Consider the following 19,282-nt stretch of genomic DNA (forward strand, 5'->3'; position numbering starts at 1 on the left):
AATCGCATGATTGCCATATAGTGCTCCATGACTTACTCCCCATTGCAATTCGCTCTGCATTAAATAAACCTGTTAGGTATGCCATCATCAGATTCTGTCTTTTCTTCAAGGGGATTTGCAGTAAAGTCATCGATGTTGAGAAACTAAAAAAATGCAAGCTGACCTTATTGAAACAGTTTGTGAGCTTGAAAAATTCTTCCCACCTTCCTTCTTCGATATTATGATTCATCTTTCGGTCCATCTTGTTAGAGAAGTTGAGCTCTGTGGGCCCGTTTTCTTTAGATGGATGTATCCATTTGAAAGGTACATGAAGACTTTGAAGTGTTATGTTAGAAACCATACATTTCCAGAAGGTTGCATTGCTGAGGCATACATCGCTGAAGAAGCAGTGGAGTTTTTGGCAGAATGTGATCTAGAAGGAGCTACTGTTGGACTACCAACAAGCGGCACGTTTGAGGATTCATGCAAACCTTTATCAGGCGCCACAATGATTAATCCTGGTCAGAAGGAGTTCCAGCTAGCACATCTGTGTGTGTTGCAGAATACGGATGAAGCAAGGCCGTATTTTGAGTAAGTGAACTTCCATGTTTTTGTAAATCTATTTTGCTTATGTATAAATATTGTAATTTTGTTTACTGAACTTAAGACATTTTCCCTCTTTTTTTGTAGCGAACATTTGGAAATGTTGAAACGTGTTTTTCCAAACTTCCAAAAAAATGAGAAATGGCTAAAGGAGAAGCAGAATAAAACATTTGTGAAATGGATACAAGACAAGGTATATGATTGTTTATTTCAGCTCCTTGATTTGGTATATATATTTGTACCTATTTTCATAATTACAAATTTGGAAATGCAGGTTGCATCTGAACTTGTTCATGACGATAACAATGTATCAGAAAAGTTAAGGTGGATTGCTGATGGTCCTAATCCAGAAGTACCTTCATTCTGTGCATACACGATAAATGGGGTTAACTTCACCACCAAGGATCGCGATGATGTCCGCGCAGTGCAATGCAGTGGGGTTTCATTGTTTGCCAATGCCATGCTAGTCTCTAGTGCAAAGGATAAGAACCCTAAATATGATGACACAAATTTTTATGGAGTCATTAGAGATATATGGGAATTAGACTATCATAGCTTTAGGGTACCTATCTTTCATTGTGATTGGGTTGATATCGATAAGGGCATTAAGATAGATGACTTGGGATTTACGTTAGTAAACTTGGATAAGTTAGGTCATTTCAACGATCCTTTTGTGTTAGGGACAAATGTGAAGCAAGTCTGCTACATATCTGACCCTCTTAACGCCAATTGGTCAGTGGTTTTAAGATGTCTGGATAGGGATTACCATGGTCGTGATGATGAAGAGGTGGGAGTCATTGAACTTCAGCAGGAGCACTTTGATGTAACCATGCAACCTATTGATACTACTGAAGGCACTGGTGAACAAACCAGCAATTATATGCGTGATGGGGACGAAGGAATATGGATGGAATGATGAGTGTGAAGTCATAGTTTAGGGTTGTTTACCATTATTTTGATCATTGTACTTATTTCAATTCAGATTTAAACCTTTGTGTTTCTTCATTTCATTTGCAATGTGAATCTATGTTATTACTTGATGTTTACCTTTGCTTAAAGTATATTATTGCATTATATGTTTAATCACTTGCAATTTTTCCTTAGATAACAATTCTGAATCTTTGTTTTATTTTGCTTTACCATGCTTCAATCTGCCTTATTTATGTTTAGCTAACCTATGTCTTTTTGGTTGTAGGTTATGGCTCCTTCAAAGACATTGGCTACCTCAAGAGCAAAAGAAAATATTCTTAAGGCATTGAGAGCTACAAGAGCGAGGTCTGCACCAGTAGCAACAAAATCTGGTCTATCAAATGCTTCTGAAAATAATACATCCCCAAAGAAAGCAATAACGTCACTGAAGGTGAACAAGACATTGACCAAGAAGAAGGGCAAATCCTCGAAGGCCACCAGCCCCTTTCCAACCGGCTTAAAGTTGCTGAAGCGCGGCTGTGTAACAATGCATAGGATTATGCGACGAAAAATTCTTGGAATTAAGCATAAAGTCTTGTTTAACCAGAAGGGGGCGGCTTATGGTGCTGCAGCCAAGGAGATGCAGTCATATATTGGGGTACTAGCACGTACCAAGGCACCTATTTGGAGACCTAGTTGGAAGCGAGTGCCAAAAGATCGTAAAAATAAAATTTGGCAGTGTGTTGAGGTATTCAAATTCTCCTTTCTTTTGTTTATTAATGTAAATACAACTTCATGTTCATATATGGTTTTAATTTGAATAATATCATTTCTTTAGATGGCATTTGAGATACCCCCGGAGGCAAGGAGAATGGTCCTAGCTTCAGCTTCACAGAAGTGGAGAGAATTCAAGAGCAAGCTGAGTACATAGTACATCATCCCACATAAGGATGAATCTGAACTGTTAGAGTATCCCCCAGCTGACTACAACTTCATTGAGAAGGCTCATTGGGACATATTTGTTGCTGATCGCTTGTCTGAAGAGTTTCAGGTCGTGTATTTTAATATTTTCTGGCACTTGGTTAAACTATTACTACTCATGTTGGAACCAAAGACATTGATGAATGTTCTTATTTCTGCGGTTTATAGATATTGCACAAGGTGCAGAAGAAAAAGAGGGCTAAGAACAAGTACCCTCATCGCATGTCGCGCAAGGGATATGCAAATCTGGAGGTTGAACTGGTGAGCAGAGATTGATGCTCTATTTGTCTTACATGCCAAATTGTTTTATGGTTATTTTGGTTACTTATATTGATGCGATATTCTAGTCTGAGTCTCTAGAAGATTCAGAGCTGGACCGTGCAACAATGTGGATAAAGGCACGACAAGATAAACATGGAAACTTCAAAGATGGTGAGCTAGAGCAAAAGGTTGCAGCAATAGTAAGTAAACTGGTATACTTGTTTTAGTTTATTGAAGCCATCTTTTACAACTATATTACTAAATATACAAAGGTCAAAACGTCACTGATTTATATTGAAAATTATTTTTTGATTTAGGACAAGTTGAGGAAGCAAGTCAGTGACGGTGAGGTGACAACATGCGGCACCGATGATGTATTGACAAAGGCTCTAGGAAATGCTGAGCACCATGGCAGAGTACGTGGTGTGGGAGGTTATGTCAAGCCTGCTACGTATTTCAAACTGCCTAGGAACAAAAGGAAGACTGTTGAAGAGAGGATTAAGTAAGGCTGCAAGAAACTTATAGAAGAGGAGGCAGAGAAAATTGTGGCACGAGAAAGAGCACATTGGGCTGACATGATAATGAGATTGGAAGCAAAATTAGATGGGAGAGCCCTTCCCATTGAGTCATCTCTGGTGGGCCATGTTACCAAGGACCTTGGTTCTGGACAAGGTAGCTGCTCCAATTTGTGGGAGAAGTGTCCTCTTCAAAAGGCTGAAGACCTTGTTGTCAGCGCAAAGAAGCGTTTGGAGTTAGAGGTTGAAGTTCAGGAGAAAGTACAAGAAGAAAATATTGTGAAGCTGCCGGTGGAAGAACCAGTGGCTATAGAGGTTGAAGAAAAGGCTATTCAGTTGGTGGAAGTCACACAACAGGTATATAAGCACTATTAGAGTATGAAGATGTAAATTACTTATTTTTCATGCATATGATTTTTGCCGTAAATCTGATCTATTGATTTCTTGATTTGTATTGGAAAAGGTGTTTTTTCATAAAACAGGAACTCAAGGACTTAGAGTGCAAATTGGTTGTAGGTGACATCAACAATATTGTTGCCATTGCAACCATTGTTGAAGTCGACGCTGCGTGCGCCAACCAGACAATTCATGGTGCTCCTTTGGGAGAAGGGAATGTGCGAGTGTCGATTTTGCATCCACTTGATCCCAAAGCTAAGCTTCCATTCCCAGTCGCTGATGAGATAGTTACTGTTAAGGATGCTGTTGGAACTTACATTGCTTGCCCAAGAGACCTCATAGTTCAACCCCCTCACCATACAGAGAAGGTAAAGTAACTAGATTTGGAATTGAAGCATGCATGTTAAAGTATATGGTATTTAGTAATAATTGAAACTACTTTTATGTAGAAACAACGGCCTAAGTCTGTTAAAGGTCTAAAGAAAAGGAAAAGGCCAGTAGAGGAGGATGAAGATGAGGATCTCGACTTGAAGAAACTGCCAAAAGATTACCCTGCACCGTTGAAATGCTTGTGGTTGTGGGCTAGAGACAATTTGGCAAATGGGAGGACAATGTCCTTTCAGATGGAAGATAAAGTTTTTGGCATCAACAGGAAGCATTATTTGTTTAAGGGAGACATTTATGCATTGTGTACCATGTCTGAACTATCTGGTGGAGTGATCTCCATGTATATTCTGTAAGTTGATAAAAAAAAATAATTAGCCATTCATAACATATTATTAGTTTATAATTGTATTGTACTCTACTCGATTGCAAATATATATTAACGATGTGTGCTTCTACAGCTACTTGCATGAAGTCTTGAAGAAATCAAAGATGGCAGACATGGTTGGCTTTGTAGACCCTGCACAAATTGGAGCACTTGCGTGTGGAAGTGCAACAGAAAGATCGCGTCAACTGGCAAATAGGTTCAAAAATGCAAAGAAAGGCCAGATTTTTATGTTGCCGTATAATGCAGGGTGAGTGAGTTATCTTTAACTTATCTACTTACTTGAATGGTCTTTTAAATGTAGTATGTCTATATATAATACAAAAACTGGATTTGACATAATTTTTTGGTTTAAATTTTTAAGTAAGCATTGGATGTTGACTGTTGTCAACCCAGAGGAAGAAACAATCTACTTCATGGATCCACTAAGGCGTCGACTAGTTGGTGGAGAATGGCAGACAGTTGTGGAGAAGTAAGTTTAGAGTGTCTCTGATTTTGATAAAATGATGGAATGATGATATATGTGGTTGTTAATTTGTTTGCCATCGATTGATTAAAGCTTGTTTTTGTCTTTTGTTTTATTGTTGAAGTGGAATCAAAATTACAATGCTCAGATGGATAGATGTGGCCGGAAATCTATAGTGTGGCATAACATGGGGGTATGTCTAGCTAGTATTCAATTGTAGATTCATAATTTGTACTTGGTATATATACATATGATGGTTAGCACAAACTAAGTTGTTGTAACGTTATGTTTTTAGGGAATTTCGGTGCAACAAGGTGACAAGGATTGTGGCATATTCATCATGCGGTACATGAAGGAAATAGTTGCGGATAAGAATCTAGAATTTGCATCAAAGGTGAAGCCTAAAATTTTAGCCTGGACTGCATTGTAACTCCATTTTCTTCTTGCTGCATGAATGGTTGTGATGTTGAGATTCTGCTATTCTATTTGTTTCAGTGACAGCGGCGATCGGAATTGGTTTACACCCAAAAGGATCTTGATGATCTGAGGTCAGAGTGGGCAAAGTTTGTCTTGAAGTATCATGCATAGCTATATGGTTGGTAAATGGAGGGATAATGTTTTGGTATTTTGACTGCAGTACCCTAGGTAGATCATGTTTTTTGGCCTTTAGGCAAATATGGTTAATGTGCGCACATTGGACACATATATGGACAAGTTCATGATCATGGCCTTTATGTTTTTAGCCTTAAGGTATATATAGGCAAGGTGCTGTGTTACTGTTGGGATATGAATACAGCTGAAGGAATTTGTATGTTTTAGAATCAATGGAAAGCTAGCTTTTGGAATCCAATGTTGGATGTGTTTGTGGATGTTTTGATCAATTGGTTTTTCTTGTTAGATGGAATGTCCAGAATGCATGTCTTATGAGGCTATCTCAGACAATTCAATTCTAAGAAAAAAAAAAAAAACTATTGTCTAATGACTGGACGTAATAAAATTGAAATGAAAAAACTGTTGTGTGTAAAACCTAACTACAATATCACTCAACTAAGTTTAGTTGTCCAACTTTAAGAAACACAACTACAAAGTTACATATTCTGTTGTCTGAAGTAAAGGAAGACAACAAAGAATAGAACAAAGTTGTAACCAAGTTATTGTCTGACTTCATTAACCACTACATCTTTTCATAAATAGGATTGTTGGAAACACACTTTAAGGAGTAAAAGGGCTAACAAGCTATTGTTCCACTATTAACCAGACAATAGTTATATTCGAAAATGATGAATTGTAATACATTAACAGACAACAACTTTACCAAAAATAGGTTGTGTCAATCTAATCCACTCAACAGATAAAACCTACCCCTAGATGTTGAAGAGTCATAGAGACAACACATTTTCTAAAAGCAATATTGTCTGACTTGTTCTCACAAGTTACCGATCTTCATCTTCTACTGACTTAATTTACATCCCACAACAGCATTAGTAATCTACAATTGTCTTTTCTGGTATTCAGACAACAAGTATGTAGACATCTGCTCTTGTACTATCTTTCTTCACACGACAGTTCTGTGCTGTTGTCTGACCACCCCATCAGACGGCACAGGCTTTAACAACAGCGCCCAGACTGATCAAACGACAGTCCAAAACTGTCGTCTGATGCCATTATTGACGTAGTGGTTGTTTGAGTTGTCTTGTTTTGAACTGATTTTAGTTCAGTAGGATTATAAGTGAAAGTTTACATTGTTATTCTGATTGTTTTTGTTTTGGTTGACACCAAAAACCTGTAGAGTAATGGACTCTATTATGTCAGGCACTTTTGGTAGGACTTGGTATTAGAGATGACCTTTTCTGTTCAATCTGATCAAAAAGAAATTGACATTTTTGTGATTTTGACAAAGTATACTAAATCATCAAATTAAAGAGTTGGGGAAAAATATATATATTTCTATGCCATAATTTAAGGACTCTTGCCTTTTTTGCTTATTCTCTTCCTTCAAGCTTGATTCTAAATAACTAAACATACTTGTTCTTTTTCTGACAATTTGCATTATAATGTAGTTGTAGCTGCTAGTGACAGGAGACCACTTTTATGGTATAAGATTTTTGTGCTGCTGCCATGAGCCTCCTACTTGAGTACTTGAACAACAGAGGTACTTTCCATCATTTGGTGTGCATCTATATTGCATATGGTTTATGTTTGTCTTCTTTGCTACCATAATGAATATTATCAGCATTAATGTATATCACTTTTTTATAAAATTGTTAAAATAAGAACTAGTTACAAAATTTACCTTTGCAGGTTGTTCATAAGGAAGGATTGCAGCATCAAAGGAAGGGTTGCAACCTGCACGTTTGATGGGTTTATATGTAAATTTGTAGTTTGTGTGGTTTACTACATTTTAAAATACAGTAGACAGTACAGTAATGTAGAGGTGCCAGTTGGCAGCTTATTTTTTTAATCCAGCTTCAGAACTTTGCCACCAATATCAATGGCATATCCAAAACCACCATTACACTGATAATTGGAGCATTGTAGCTGACATGACAGTTGATATGACAACATTCTTTTAAGTTGAAAACCATGCACCAATTCAATTTTGGTGCTCTATGCTCCAAAGGAAACTAGGGCAATCACCACTGTCATGCATTTGGTGGCTACATAGTGGCTAATGGAGACTTTGGTGGCCTTTGTGAACATTAAACACCCTTATTAGAGGGTGTCCTATAAGCAAAATTGTAGTAGTGAAAGAAGTTGACCGCCACTGTTGCTAGATTGTGGCTAGACTTGATCCATTGCAGCGTAGCTGTTCGGCCAAGCTTTGGTGGATAGGGTTTGGGGCATGCAGAGCAATTGTTCTCACTCATCGGTTATATTTTTTTTGGATCAATTCTTCATACTTTTAGGAGTTTATTCTGATTTATCTTTTTATTTTAGAAAAGTATGCTAAAAAAAAAAATAGAAATGGGCTAAAAAATATACTCAATCCCCATTGGTACGTTACAATGAGAATGAGGTAGGTGGCAAAGAGCAAAATAAGTTCTTTAGCAAGCAATCGAAAGACAACCATTGGAAATGCGGAAAGTTTCTTACACAAATGTATAACAAATTAAATGACACACTTTAGGTGCATTATAATCAAAATACCAAATAATTATTTTTCTACTTTTTCCTCAAAAAATAAAATTGAGGTGGGGGCTTGGGGCATGTGTCTTTCTTAAATCACACATGGCTTCCCGCTAATTATTATATGATTGAGTGATAAATGTCCATCACAGTCACTTAACGTTAGGATTACAAGTTCCTGCACGGCTAAAAAATAAAAAAATAAAGCAAAAGGATGAAAAGTCATAACCCAACGGACAATTGAATTACAGTTGTGTCAGATTAAATAAAACTTTAGCACACAATTAACAGACAACGAAAAATAGGCTCGGATGATAAAAAGAACAGCACCCAATAGGGTACACAAGAATAAATGAAATGCAAGATTACAAACGGGTAGAGGCTCGAAAGATAAAGCATAAATAAAATCAATAGCAAACTACAAAGACCCCCCTAGTAGAAGTCCAAAACACAAATAACTCCTCCACTTTTGATTTTATACATCTAAGGACAAAAGTTTACACTTAAGGACATTTTGTCTTTAGTAAGTCTTTTACTTTCCTTAATAGTTATCTCTTCCTTGGGTAAAAATAAAATTGACGGAGCGTAGTGGGCCCATGCTTTTGAATTTGTTTGTTTAACCATATTGCAGGTATAAATCCATCCTCTATACTCGAAGGTAAACGGTTATTTTCACCATTCATAATTTCGATTGTTGATAGACTTGAGTTGATTGCTATTTGCAAAATTACTACTAAGGAACTGCAAAAGGAGAGAGAGAAATTGAGAAAATTAAAAACCTATAGAGATAATCTTAGTAGAGATTCTCCCGATTACTGGGATATTATCTATAGACTACAGACTAGAATATATAGAATAGAAGAGGAGATAGATAATCTCTTAGAAGTTCTGGAAGAGGAACAAAAACCTCTTGATTATTTGAGCATTGGTTAGATCCGCACATCACTGGTATCAGAGCTTGTAAAATAGCTCAAGGAGAACCCCTCCTTAATGGGGACAATGTCAGAATTGTTATTAGAAAAAATAAATTCTCTATTAAAATCTTCTGATGAGAAATATCAGAAGTTGTTACTAGAAATATCTAGATGTCAAACTCATCTAGAAAAATTACCTGCTATAATCCACCAATTAGAAAGATTGGAAAACAAACTGGATTATATCAAAGAACTTCCAAAAGTGGAAGAAGAAAAGCTGACAGTTGTCAGTAGAAAAGTCAATGAACAGCAAAAAACGCTGGATATCATGAAAAATATACTGAAGGACAAGAAAGTGCCTACAGTAAAAAAGAAAACTAATGGATTCAAACCGTTAGAAAAACCAGACACAAATCGTATTCCAAATATGATTTTTCTGGAACCATCTACTAGTCAGACTAGTATCCGGTATGAAAATCCGGAAAATAGAGAAATGAAGATGTTAAGCATCTTTGGGAAAAAGAAGGGAGTACAGCTCCTAAATGCTGAAGAATTCGAATTCAACGAAATCGAACAAGAGATAAAAAATTCCTCAATCCCAAAGTTAGATTTTAAACAAATCTACAAAAGGGGAAAGTTTGATTTAATGGATAGCCATTATTTTAAACTTCTGGAAATTACAACTCCAGCTACAGCAGGAGGAGAGACTGATCTTCTATTAATCACTCCTTCAGAAGTTGCTCGAGCTCAAGCAAAAAAATATCAATTTATGCATATTGGAGCAGTCCAAGTAGGCATAAATCTGCTTGCACGTGAAGGCATAAACTGTTCGGTCCTATGTGTCCTACAAGACAACAGGTTAACAGACTTCCAAGCTAGTCTGTTGGGAACACTCGAAGCATCCTTATGCGACCAAGTAGCATATTTCAACTGCTTCCCCAACTTCACCACCAGCTTGAAAGATGCAGCTCATTGTCTCAGACTGAGAGTCAAGACAGATGGTATATCCATGAAAGAAGATATGCAAGAACTTGCTATAGTATATAGAATATACTATAAATTGATGAGTACTACAGTAGCCCCTAAGACAAGGATAACAAATATCCCAGGTCTTACTACTGGATTCCTCACCAATCAGAAGAACCATTCACAACAAATCCACAAAGTTACTTGGAATGAAGTAACTTTTCCGCTTGAATGGAAATTATCCGGTCCAAAAAAGCAGCCGGAAAGAGCAAAAGCAAAGATCTACGAGAGTAGAAAGACTGGAGAAATTAGTCTTAATTTTGACAATCACAGAAGAAGTGATGTCAGTCCTGAGAATCTCAGGATAAACAAGAACAATCTTCTAAGAAGAAGCTACAGCACTAGAGAAGCTAGTGTCAGTGGTATAAAACCCACTATTGAAGAGCCAATTTCTGAAGAAGAATTGGAAGCTGATCTGAACAGACCAGTCCATATGTTCAGAACTAAGAAGCTCTATGATCTTTATGAAGAAGCTGAGAATTGCGAAAATCCTGAACAATTAGAAAAACTAATCGAAGAAATGAAAGAATACAAATTCAGAAAGACAAGAAAAGTCTTTCCTTATCAAGATATTGAAATGGAAGAAGGAGAAAGCTCCAGAACTTTCATTAGCAGAGAAAAAAAAGAATTAAAACTCCCATTTCAGAAAGCCCCCACGGGTAAAAAAGGAGAAAGAAATTCTCAAAGATTTGTCCCAGAGGACAATCTGCCTAGAGTTCCGATCACGAACTATGGCATATGGTTAAATCTAGACAAGAGTCTAGACAAAAGAAAAACCATTGACCAATGGGTAGACAGCCTGATGATGGCTTCTGCACTCACCCTTGGCAAATTTGAAGCACCAGATCTGCAGGTGTACTATGAAACTACTCTCACTGGAGTAGCAAAAAGTACTACCTATCTTTCAAAGAAACTGCCAGAGGAAAAGACTGGCTGGAAGAAATCAAAAATTCAAAATCTCCGTATGATTTTGCAGTACCTCTGTATGATCAGTTCTGTGGAGATCTTTCAAATCTGAGTGAAAAAGCCAAAGAAACGGCAAAATCGAATATCTATGCTCTTAAAATCTGTGACATGAGATATTTCGAAGAATACTTGAATGAGTTTCAAGAGTACTACTGTACAATTGGTGAACTAGAAAATACTGATCTAGTTAATCTGTTGCACAGAAAACTCCCTGAACCATGGAGAACAGCTGTGAGAGAAAGCATAGCTGAAAAACCAATTGAAAGATTTTCAGTTGGAGGGATTGCCGACAGAATCCGGCAATTACTGAAAGAGCAATGCAAAGCCAATCTTAGAGCTAAGATGGCCAAGAAACAACTCAAAGGAGTTGAAAATTTCTGTTATGGAATATTAGATATGCCCACAAACTGGGGATGCCATGACTCCAAATTCCACAGAAAGAAGAAAAAGGAAAAATATTACTCTAAAAAATTTAAAAAGAGTAATCAGAAGAAGAATTGGAAATTCAAGAGAAGTTCCAATTACAAAAAGCAACAGGATGAAGATCCTAAAAAGAAATTCTTCAAAAAGAAGAATACTCATCAGCATAAACAGCCTAGCAAGAAAGCTTGCAGATGTTGGTTGTGTAAAGCTGAAGGACACTATGCAAATGAATGTCCGGAAAAGGGTAAAAGATCTACTAAGGCTCTCTTTGAAGAATATGAGCAAATAGTAGAGGTAGCAAACATGAAAGGCTACGAAATAGCCTATTCTGATGATGAAGATGACGACAGGTCAGTCTACTCTGCCTGGTCTGGAGAAGAAGAAAGTTCATCAGAAGAGTCTGAGATTGATTCTGAAGTAGAGTACTTCGAATCTAGACAACTGAATGTTTTGAGAATAAAAAACTGGGAAGAAAGCAAGACAGAATCCTTCATGTCTTCTTATCAGGTGAACCCTGGTACATTCGTTTGTGACTACTGCTTATGTCACGAAAAGAATGGTCTCCCAATGTTTTGTGAAGAGTCTAAAAAGACTTATCACAAAGAATGCTTCATAGCTGAAGCGAGAAGAAAAACCAAGAATGGTCTTGTCAGCCAATTGGTTAAGCAAGAATATGAAGAGTATTTTGCCGAGCAAAAGGCAAAAGAAATTGAAACTCTTTTCCAGGAAACCATGGAACCATCTTCCTCGAAAAAGGAAGAAATCGTCGATAAAGAAAAAGTCGATGAAGATATTGAACTGGTTGAAATACCAGAAAATGTAGAACTGGTGAAACCACCAGAAACGGTACATCTCTTAGAAAGACAAGAGGCTACTGACACATGGGATCTACTTGGCCAACCTTCTGGCAAGTATGATTATAAAGTCAGATATGATCCTCCGTCCTGGCTCAGTGATCCAGACATCAAAGAGATAATTCCTACAAACTGGGATGATAGTGAAGATAAATCACCCATGCAGGAAAATGTTTCAGAAGAATGTAAACCATTCATTCCAAAAGAGCAAGCTCAAGAAAATGAGCCTCACCAATCGAAAGTCGTCTCTACAAGTAGATACAGCAACTACATAGAGATCGGACTCAAATTCCCTGATCACAGGAAATATCATCTACATGCCTTTGTAGATAATGGATCAGGTTTTACTGTTGCAAAGAGATTTGCAATTCCAGATGAACTCTGGAAAGAAGATAAGAAAAAGTCTGCTACTGGTGTTACATTTGATGGAAGCCATCTCACCATGAAGAAAGTAGCAAAAAATGTTCATATCACCATCGGTGGAGGAACATTTATCATCCAGAATGTTTGGCAGTCAGAAGGCCAAGGATCTGATTTCCTGTTAGGAAATGATTTTATTCTCCAACAAAGATTTATTCAGGATGAAGAAGCGATAGGCTTCAGGAAAGGAGGACGGGTGTTCTGGGCAGACCGACTCACACATGCATTCAGTGTGGTAGGTCCCGGTTTTACTACTCACTATCAGAGATCGCAACAGAATAGTGGTGATCCTACCCCCTACAAACCCAAATTCGAGCCCATACTCCAAATCAAACAACAAGAAGAATTGCTTGTTGAAGAATCTTCAGAAGAAGAAGAAGAAGAAGCTAGTGAAGATGAAGAAGCTAGTTTCATCCATGAACACAACCTCAAGCACTTTCAGAATAAGCTTGAGTCTCAGCAAATTCCCACTCTTGAAAAAATCAAGAAACTACTCGAGCAGAATGTGGATACAAATCCTCAAAAGTTTTGGGAAAAAGACCCAGTGGTCTGTGAACTGAAATTGCATGACATGAATGCTATCTGCCATGTCAAAGCCATTCCTCATTACAAAGAGGAAGATCAAAAAGAATTCAGAAAAGATATTGAAGATCTCCTGAACAAGAGATTGATTCAACCTTCCACTAGCCCTCATCATGCTCCAGCATTCTACGTGAGAAATCATGCAGAAACTCTAAGAGGAAAAGCTAGAATGGTGATTGACTACAGAGATGTCAACAAGAAGACTGTCAAAGATGGTTATCAAATTGCTCAAGTAAGAGTACTGATCAACCAGCTCAGAGGAGCCAAAGTCTTTTCGAAATTCGATGCAAAGTCGGGTTTCTGGCAAGTCAAGATGCATCCTGAGAGCATACCTCTCACTGCATTTGGAACACCACAAGGCCATTATGAATGGTTAGTAATGCCTTTTGGTCTAAAGCAAGCTCCCTCAATCTTCCAAAGAAAGATGGACAACATCTTCAAGCATGTGGCAGAGTTTTGCGTCGTCTACATAGATGACATCCTAGTCTTCTCCAAAAACAAAGAAGAACACATGAAACACCTCCATGAGGTAGTAAAGCTGATAGTTCAGCATGGAATCATCCTAGGTGAAAAGAAAATCTTCTTTATCCTTGATGAAGTTGATTTCCTAGGGATAAACATCAAAAATGGAGTAATAAAACTCCAACCTCATATTCTTGAAAAGATCTGGAAGTTCCCAGACAAAATTCCTGATGCTAAGAGTCTAGAGAGATTCCTTGGTGTCATAAATTATGGGAGAGATTTCATCCCTAAAATCTCAGGGTTAACAGCGATGTTATCTCCTAAGACAAGTTCCAAAAGAAAATGGAACTTCACCGAAGATGATGAAAAGATTGTGAAGCAGATAAAAAATCTCTGCAAAAACCTCCCTCCTCTCCAACAACCAGAAGAGAATGATGAAATTATCCTCCAGACAGATGCGAGCGATAATTACTGGTCCGGTGTTGTTCTGGCAAGAGCGCCTGGAACTAACATTGAAAAGATCTGCAAATTTTGTAGTGGCAAGTTCAGCCCTGCAGAACTGAATTATCCCACAGGGGAAAAAGAAATTTTGGCTGTCAAGAAAACGATTTTAAATTCACCAGCTTTTCTTGGAAAAACCTTTACTGTCCGCACCGATTGTGCCAGAGTAAAGAATTTCAAAAATTTTAAACTTGATAAAGCTGCTGATAGAGGAAGATTAGCAAACTGGCAATTATTTCTTAACCAATATGATTATAATGTTGAATTAATTGCAGGAAACAAGAATTATCTTCCAGACGCATTGACCAGGGAAATGGCAATGTTTAGCCAAAGAGAAGACGACGAAGGTCGTAATCCCAGAAGCAGAAGGACTGGGAAAGAACATGAGCATCAAGAAGATCCTATGGAAACCAAAGAAAAAGTTCTTAAAAGGTTTCTGCTAAGTCCTAAAGGACTAGCCTCAACTGATCAATCCCAGGGTAAAGGATTGGCTAGCCCGTCTCAAACGGCAGACGGTAAAGGCTCATCAAGACCGTTGACGGCTGCTGCTTTGCCAAAAAGCAGACCAACTCCAACTGGAGTCATAAATGTTTTTAATTATGAATTAAGAACTTTTGACACTCCTGTGTTCAGAACTGGCAGGAGACTAGCTTATCACCAGAAGGTAATCTTAGATAATCTCTTATTTGCTTTCCAAGAAAGAAGCAGTGGTCTAATGTTCCCAGCACTCTTTGCACTAGCTGAAGAACTATATGAGAACGCCAGACCACAATTTGAAGAAAGTCATATACAGCAGAGTGCTGTAAGAAAAGAAAAAATTCTCTTCCTTGAAAGTCCAGAAAGTGCTAGAGTTCCTGTCATGGCACTTAATGAATCAGACTGGCATGAATTCCATAGTCTGATAGGAAGACATAATCCAGAAGACCTAGTTCCTCCAACTCTCTTTATTGTTTCAGGTCCTTATGTTGGAAGATACCTGGTTAATGTTCAGAGTGAACATCCTCAAGAACACAAGCTCTGGCTTGTTGAAAATGGTTTTGTCCATAATCTGTGGACTAAAACAAATGATGATCTAAAAGGTTTGCCGCCTATCATTGTTAATACAGTCAAAAATGTAAGAAAAAATGACTGTATGCTTAGACTGAAGTTCAGATCCACTCCTCCAGAATGGATCCAGAAGGCAAACGGTGAAGTTGAATATATTCCTCCTTATCATTATGTAAGAATTATTCAAAGGAAATATCTTCAACCAGCCTGTGTAGGGTACAATGGCCAACCAAACTCAAGCATCCCTTGGATGAAAGCCATGACTCTAGAATATATCAAAAAGATCATCTCTGAGGATACCTACAATACCTTCCTGGCAGCAGGAGAGAAAATTATCATCACTGCTTACGATCATCCTGACGTAGTCAGCAGTGACTTGTTTCTATCTCTTACCAGAAAAGAGATAGATTCGACACTGGCATGCTTACGATGGGTGGAAAAACTTGAAACTGACAACCACTACAAGATGTATGTTGATACAGATGTCGAAGACAATGCAACAACAGTAAGGATGGCCCAGGCAGATAACGACTCGTTTGTCCTTGGTCACAATTCAGAAACCGACGAGAACATGTGAAGCAGCAGGTGTAGAAAACACCGAAAGTCCTTTTGGATTTTTCCTAAAAGTGACTTTTGCTTTTCAAAAAGCAGGTGAAAAACATTTCACCTAAAGGAATCTGCTTTCTCCCCGGTCGACCTCCACCAGCAGGAGCACTAAGGAAAGCAGGAAATCACGGAGTCGTTCTGTACATTTTGTTGTTTTGAATTGTAATTTGAGTTCCGCTCCTTATATAAGGAGCTTTAGCTTCCCTTAGAAGGGATTCGAAGAAAAAGGCATTAGTTCTATATTCGAAAATCTCTAAGATCAGGATATCTCAGTAGCAGTAGCAGTCCGTCTGTGGACACAGTGTGCTTTCTATTACAAGTAAGTGTTTGTAAATCAGTTATGAGTAGCTAAAACAGCTTCTAGCTGTTTGCCCAAGAGTGAGGCTCTGGGTTCTGTATCTGTATTTATGTTTGAATAAATAAATTCAGTTTGTGCCCAGTACTCTGTCACAAAAATATTTTACTATTTTTGCATCTATGTTTTGGTAGCAGTAGCAGTCAGTAAGCAGTAGCAGTCTTTCTATAAAAACTGACCCCTATCATACTAAGGCAGCAGTGATTCCGCCCTGGTAGTAGCCGCTTAGACAGGAAGTCGTTAGGTGAAATTGTGGCATGTTGAAGGCTAGTCCTTAGGCTGATACTGTGTTAGTTTGGAAAAGAAATAGGCTGATACTGTGTACTGTAGCTGATACTATGTAAAAAGCAAAGAAGGTAAAAGGAGAATAGTGTCTGTCCTTAATTGTATAGTGGAAAAGGTTGTGGACTTAGTTGTCAAAAAATATGTTGTCTGGTAGTGCTTTGTAGTTAACCCTAAAATCAATAGTGAAGATTTATCCACCTCAAATTTAAGGGGCCGCGAGGGCTCTAGAAAGATGGGTGGTGAAAGAAAAAAAAAACAAAAAAACAAAACCAAACTGATCAGTTCTATCCCTATCATTATCTGATTTCATGTATGTACTTGCAGATCGAGGTAGCCGTGAAGACCATGCATTTAAGTTAGAAGCAATTCCGGTATATGAATGTGGGGTTGGCATACTCGAACTGTATGTATCGCTGACATATAATAAAGCTCCTTCAACCGGGTTGGTTTAGGGCTTCAATTCGTCTACACCTAAACCACATTTTGGTCGATAGGCAGTTGGTCATACCATTTAATTTTCTGGCCTTTGCTTACATATCATATGGCCATGACAGTAGAGACTTTAACACACGCACAAATGTAGAGCTAACAGTCATTTTTCATTTAAAGGTTTCCAAACCGTAAGAACTAATGGTTTCACCTACCATGGCTGGACAGGTATGGGCTTGATTTAACTCTCTTTCACTTGGCTCACCAGTATATAAAACGGTCAGTTCCATAGAAGCTTCTCATGCAGGGGCAGGTACTGGTGAAGTAGTACAGTTGAGCAAGAGTTAAGCTGATCAGATTCAGATATGGGGCTTCTGGGAATCTGGGTGGCCATTCTCATGACGCCTTGTGCATATTTCTGGGGGAGGAAATGGAATTTACTTGACCTAGTCACAGCAACGATGTTCGTGTCGATCCATTTCCTTGCTTTATTTGCGCCGTTTCATTTCAACTGGTCTGCATTTTTCCTCATGTTGGCTCTCGGTTATGCCACCGGCTTGGGAATAACTCTGTCGTACCACAGAAACCTTGCGCACAGGAGTTTCAGGCTTCCCAAGTACCTCGAGTACTTGTTTGCATATATCGCCGTTCTTTCGGCTGAGGTAGCTACTCAGCTTTGGACGCTTTTCTGTGCAGTGTGCCATTTTTGCTACTTTCCCGTCATGTATATTGTCATGGTCGAAAATCCCATTTTCTCAACGAGGAAAAAATATAAATATTTACTTAATTTTTATTAACTACTTACCATATTACTATGAAAGTTTCCAGGAATTTAATGTTTAGGGTTTGTAAATTGATATGTATGGACTTGACTCTGGTTTTGCAGGGTAGTCCAATTGAGTGGGTGAGTACACACCGTTACCACCACCAATATACAGATACAGAGAAAGATGCTCATAGTCCTCTGAAGGGGTTTTGGTTTAGTCACATGGGATGGATTCTCGATAGCAATAAACGCTTTGGAAGAGTATGTAATCAATTAACAATTATCACACATTTGAACATAAATGCATATACCAAACATTTTATATAGTCATACGTTCATATATACCTAATTTTTTACTCACTTATTTTGGTTATATTATTTTTAACTCTTTAAATTAAGCTGAGAAATAAATTTTTTAAATAAATAATTTGCAGTATGGAGGACTGAAGAATGTTGAAGATTTGAAAAGGCAGCCATTTTATAGGTTTCTTCATCATACATTCCTTCTACACTCATTTATTCTTGGAGGAATTCTATATACCCTTGGTGGGCTTCCCTTCATCGTATGGGGAATGGTTCGTGAGATCATATTTTTTTCTCTTTTCTTATTTTCGACCAAAAGAAATATTTATCGTTAAGTATAATCCTTTGTTGCAATTTCATTAAGAAGTCCTTATATTAAATAAACTAATTAATTAAATCATTTCATCAGGGAGTGAGGATGGTAATTGTTTTCCACAGCACTTTGCTAGTAAATTCGGCTGGGCACACATGGGGGTATCAAGCATGGAACACCGGTGATCTATCTAAGAACCTTTGGTACGTAATAAGAACTTAATTAAGGATCTTTAATTAAGTAATCAAGGTTCGTTAATATTTTAGATTTGTGATTCACTGTACATGTATCTTCATGTTTAACTCTTTAATTAGGTGGTTAGGATTGCTTGGACTAGGAGAAGGATGGCACAACAACCACCACGCTTTCGAATACTCGGCTCGACAAGGCCTCGAATGGTGGCAGATTGACATGACTTGGTACGTCATAAGATTTCTTGAAGCTCTAGGGTTGGCAAAAGATGTGAAACTACCATCTGAAGCTCATAAGAAACGCAAAGCTTTAGAGACTACAACCGTCGCTTCTCATGAAATAAGCTACGAAGATTAATTAGTTTGCTTAATTTGCTGTTATCTTTATATCTAAAGCGAGGCGCCTGTTACTGTTCATATAATATGAACAGCTATATACTGGCCTCTAATCTTGTCCTACTTCATTTTATGTACTGAAATTCTGATGAAGAAGATTCGTGCATGTAATGCATGCATGATCAGTTTGGACTGTAGCTAATAATGGAAATCGATTCTAGCTGAATGCATCACTTTCATCTCGAGCCTAATTCTAATCTGATTATATTTCTCCTTCTGGTTTAAGATTTATTAATCCATATTGTTTTTAACACAAGACCAAGACTGGCATTTAATCTTCTGATAATGAATTTCTCTTCAACAAAGGTTTTTATGGGACTGGCAGCTTCTATACTATGTCTGCTATTTGCGGACCTCCACTCTTCATAGTTGTTCGTTTTATACATATACGAATATTATCCAATAATAAACTAAATTTTACAAAACTAAAAGGAAAAT

The 19,282-nt window shown here is 37.7% G+C and overlaps 1 protein-coding gene across 1 annotated transcript; it reads left to right on the forward strand.

Moving 5' to 3' along the window:
• The first annotated feature begins 17,182 nt into the window (after nucleotides 1-17,182).
• LOC112201624 (palmitoyl-monogalactosyldiacylglycerol delta-7 desaturase, chloroplastic) lies at nucleotides 17,183-19,035 on the forward strand. The gene is made up of 5 exons (XM_024342528.2): nucleotides 17,183-17,537; nucleotides 17,762-17,902; nucleotides 18,076-18,216; nucleotides 18,354-18,460; nucleotides 18,572-19,035. The coding sequence occupies exons 1-5, from the start codon at nucleotides 17,241-17,243 to the stop codon at nucleotides 18,804-18,806; spliced, it is 921 nt and encodes a 306-aa protein (XP_024198296.1). The 5' UTR covers nucleotides 17,183-17,240; the 3' UTR covers nucleotides 18,807-19,035.
• The last annotated feature ends 247 nt before the right edge of the window (nucleotides 19,036-19,282 follow it).

The sequence above is a fragment of the Rosa chinensis genome, chromosome 5 (assembly GCF_002994745.2).
Source record: "Rosa chinensis cultivar Old Blush chromosome 5, RchiOBHm-V2, whole genome shotgun sequence".
NCBI lineage: Eukaryota > Viridiplantae > Streptophyta > Magnoliopsida > Rosales > Rosaceae > Rosa > Rosa chinensis.

What these genes read in the sequence shown, in the direction of transcription:
- LOC112201624 (XM_024342528.2), top strand. Translation starts at nt 17,241, where the DNA reads ATGGGGCTTCTGGGAATCTGGGTGGCCATTCTCATGACGCCTTGTGCA. An exon ending in GCAATAAACGCTTTGGAAGA is followed by an intron (nt 17,903 to 18,075) that starts GTATGTAATCAA and finishes AATAATTTGCAG; the next exon opens with TATGGAGGACTGAAGAATGT. An exon ending in CCTTCATCGTATGGGGAATG is followed by an intron (nt 18,217 to 18,353) that starts GTTCGTGAGATC and finishes TCATTTCATCAG; the next exon opens with GGAGTGAGGATGGTAATTGT.